General features: G+C 35.9%; 1 protein-coding gene across 1 annotated transcript; it reads left to right on the top strand.

Moving 5' to 3' along the window:
• The first annotated feature begins 233 nt into the window (after window positions 1-233).
• LOC131635791 (serine/threonine-protein kinase AtPK2/AtPK19-like) lies at window positions 234-3,116 on the top strand. The gene is made up of 6 exons (XM_058906440.1): window positions 234-908; window positions 1,003-1,085; window positions 1,209-1,329; window positions 1,469-1,642; window positions 2,059-2,166; window positions 2,323-3,116. Exons 1-6 carry the CDS (start codon window positions 435-437, stop codon window positions 2,608-2,610), a joined length of 1,248 nt encoding a protein of 415 aa, XP_058762423.1. The 5' UTR covers window positions 234-434; the 3' UTR covers window positions 2,611-3,116.
• The last annotated feature ends 733 nt before the right edge of the window (window positions 3,117-3,849 follow it).

Genomic DNA, 3,849 nt, shown 5'->3' with positions numbered 1-3,849 from the left:
CGCGAATATAACATCAAATTGTTCCGTAAATGCATCTACGGAACAAATGGTCTTTGAAAAAAAATGTGTTTACCAAGATACATCTATAAAAAGAGTGAAAGCATTTTTTACGACGCTTTTGGTGCATAAGAAACCTAACAGGTGGATTAAGAGTTTTCTAAAAAAAATATTAAAGTCTTTGAAAGTAGATTGAGAATTCCCTAACTTAAACTTTCACCTAAACAATCCCTAGCCGTATATATCTCCACTTGAAGTTGCAGCCATAATGATTGAATCTAGTTCAACGCATCTGTCCAATTTTATATTCCCTCATTAAACACATAACATAACCAACTAACCGAAAAACGGTGTCAATGTCCAAGCGACCACATCACATTCACATCTAAAACAAACAAGAAGAAGAAGAACCCATCACTCACACTCTGTATCCTCTAATGGCCGCCAATCTCACCAACCTCACCATCCCTCCTCCTCCTTCTTCTTCTTTTTCTTCTTCCCTTCCCGCAATTGATCCCTCTCCACAAGTCATCCACAGTAGGTCCCACTCCTTCGTCGGTCCCTCCCCTCGCCTCCCCCCTCCCTCCGACTCCCTCTTCTTCCTCGATGAACTCGCTTCCAACTCCGACTCCGACTCCGACGACCAATCCCAACAACCCTTCCAACACAAATTTGGACCCTCCGATTTCCAAATTCTCAAAGTCATAGGACAAGGTGCCTTTGGCAAAGTCTTCATGGTCAGAAGAAAAGGCGATTCGGATTCTCCCGACGCTGATGGAATCTTCGCTATGAAGGTTATGAGAAAAGACAACATCATTAAGAAAAACCACGTTGATTACATGAAAGCCGAGAGAGATATTCTCACTAAAGTTCTTCATCCTTTCATCGTTCCTCTTCGCTACTCTTTCCAAGTCTCTTTCTTTCTCTTGTTAATTACTTAATTATTACTCTCTATTTTATTTATGTACTTATTAAGTTAATCACTATTTGTTTGTTAATTTGCAGACTAAATCTAAATTATATTTGATTTTGGACTTCATAAATGGAGGACATCTTTTCTTTCAATTATGTCGACAAGGCATTTTTAGGTATGTTGTTATTGTTCATCGTATTTATGAAGGTGAATACTCCAACATAGGTGTTTAAGTAGTTTGTGATTTTGATGTATGGATTTGGTTTTGTTGGTGTTTGTGTTTTTGTGTGTTGGGTAGTGAGGATGAGGCAAGGATTTATACTGCTGAGATTGTATCTGCTGTTTCACATCTTCATAGCAAAGGCATCGTGCATCGGGATCTTAAACCTGAAAACATACTCATGGATTCTCATGGCCATGTAAACTATTCTTTGATTTATGTTGTACTATTTTGATTGTGAAAGTTTTGTATCTGTCAATGTGTTGTTGTTGACTTGGTGTTGGTAATCAGTTCAGTAACCTTCATTGTGACTGATCTTATGTTTGTTAAATTTGAAGGTGATGTTAACTGATTTTGGAATGTCGAAAGAGATAGAGGAATCTGAGAGATCTAACTCTTTGTGTGGGACTACAGAGTATATGGCTCCGGAAATTCTTTTGGGTAAAGGTCATAACAAGGATGCAGATTGGTGGAGTGTTGGTGTTCTCTTGTATGAAATGATAACCGGGAAGGTAATGAATGAATGCAAATCACGAATATCATCTCTTGAACTGTTTAGCACATCTTATGCGAATTAGTTTCCTTATTGAACACCTTGAATTGTATGTGGGGATACAATGATAAAGTGAAATGCAGTTAGAACCTATTATGTGTCCGATAATTAAGTCTTGGACAGAGAGAGTTAGGTATGTTGTCCTAGACATAGTTGATTTTGCAATAGGGAAAAGGTAGTTAATTTTATGGTAATCTTTTTATTAATTATTCTTTTGGAAATTATTATCTCGATGAATCTGCTTATTTTGCTATTGGGAAGCTTTGTGTTTCTGTAAGTTGACCAGGTGGTTCTCTGATACAAAGGAGCTTTTGCTCTGTGCTACAAGTTGTACAAGCTTATTCTTTTCCCTGACTTTGAAGTGTCATTTGGCAGGCACCATTTATACATAATAACAGAAAGAAGCTACAGGAGAAAATTATCAAAGAGAAAATTAAACTTCCCCCGTACCTTACTGGTGAAGCTCATTCTTTGCTCAAAGGAGTAAGTTGACCATATAATTCATTGTTTGTTTCATTATATTATCCTGTTAAATTATACTTTACAAGCTTAATGTGTTTGATTCCTACATATTGTGTTGATGTTTCTGAAATCACAGCTTATTTGGGACTGCAAACTGATTTCTGTTACTTGCTACAGTTGCTGCAAAAGGATCCGTCTACAAGGCTAGGCAGCGGGCCAAATGGAGATGAACAGATCAAAAATCATAAGTGGTTCAGGACAATCAATTGGAACAAATTGGAGGCAAGAGAATTGCAACCGAAGTTTAAACCATCTGATGTGTCTGGAAAAGATTGCACCGCTAATTTTGATCGATGTTGGACGACAATGCCGCTTGAGGACTCTCCAGCATCAACTCCTACAGCAGGTGACCATTTTCAGGGCTATACTTATGTTGCACCAAATCCTTGGCTTTCTTCTAGATAAAACTGAAACCATTCAAGTCCAAATGAAAATGTTTATATGGGTTGATAGAAAAGAATAACCGAAGAAGGCAAGCCGTACTGACTTTAAATTCTTTTTCTTGGTAAGTAACACAACACAAATCTGTTCTCACTAAGATGTTACCCTCTCTATTGTAAAAGTTGTTTTTATTCTAAATGAGCATTGTAATGGTTTTTCTCACGGATGAATATAGAGAGAAATAGAGTTTTCAGTGGCTCTGATGTAGCTTTAATATTTATGAAAGTTAGTTTAGTTCTTGTTTTGAACTAATATTAATCTTTGTTCATATCAACATTTGACTAGCTATTTCTCGGTAGGGCTTGTATATCGATTTCTTGTTAGTCAAAAGCATTCAAATTGCTGCCAGTGTCCTGTTTTGTGACAGCTAAAGCTTACTTCTTGTGTATTTTAGCTATGAGCTATTGAAGATATTATTCCTTCTTGTGGTTTAAAATCTATAATGGCACTAATGTCTTCGGTTTTGTTTACCGCTTCTAAATCTCGCAGTTTTTTTTTTTTTTTCCATTCAGTAGAAATTGAACTATATGCAGCCCACGGGAACAATTTGAAATAGCGGCTATTAACGACACTATAGCACCAAAGTCTAGAAGAATTTGAACCTTTTTTTTTTGCAATTGGAAAACACTGATTTATTTTTTATCAGGACTTTATGTTGTTATACATTATACATAAAATATGAAGCCCTCGTAACACCTAGCATTGGTTATTGGTGAAGCATTGCATAAATTCTCTGATATATTGTCCCTAATTTCTAACTATATATGATTTACATCAGAAATGTTAGATTGCATAACTCAATTCCCAATATTGATTAAGTTGAAAGAGTCAATCAGTAATTCTTTTCCAGATTATTCTGATTTGAAGGATGCAAGTTTTTTCCCCAAATCATAACTGCATCTGGAAATTCCATCTGTGTCTGATGGCATGGGAGCTGTGCTTTAGGCTATGTTTGGGAGTTTGGAGGGGAGGGAAGGGGAAGGCTTCCAAAAACAAAATTTTAAAAAAATATAGGAAAATATTTGACATTTTGTGAAAAAATCAATTTGTTTAGAATGATAAAAGAGTTATTATCATTACAAAAAATTTAATTTTCAAAATAGTATAACAACCCAAAAGATATTTGGAAAATTTATGTAAGCCCTTCAAAACCCTTCAAAACCCTCCTTCAATACAATTTTTGAGTTCCCCATTTTATGGGGT

Source organism: Vicia villosa, linkage group LG1 (assembly GCF_029867415.1).
Source record: "Vicia villosa cultivar HV-30 ecotype Madison, WI linkage group LG1, Vvil1.0, whole genome shotgun sequence".
In the NCBI taxonomy this organism is placed as follows: domain Eukaryota; kingdom Viridiplantae; phylum Streptophyta; class Magnoliopsida; order Fabales; family Fabaceae; genus Vicia; species Vicia villosa.
This window is presented reverse-complemented; position numbering and strand designations above follow the sequence as displayed.

Excerpts from the sequence above, each read along its gene's own strand:
- LOC131635791 (XM_058906440.1), top strand. The coding sequence starts at position 435 with ATGGCCGCCAATCTCACCAACCTCACCATCCCTCCTCCTCCTTCTTCT. Across the intron at positions 909-1,002 it reads CTCTTCGCTACTCTTTCCAA|ACTAAATCTAAATTATATTT; the intron begins GTCTCTTTCTTT and ends GTTAATTTGCAG. Across the intron at positions 1,330-1,468 it reads TCATGGATTCTCATGGCCAT|GTGATGTTAACTGATTTTGG; the intron begins GTAAACTATTCT and ends TTAAATTTGAAG.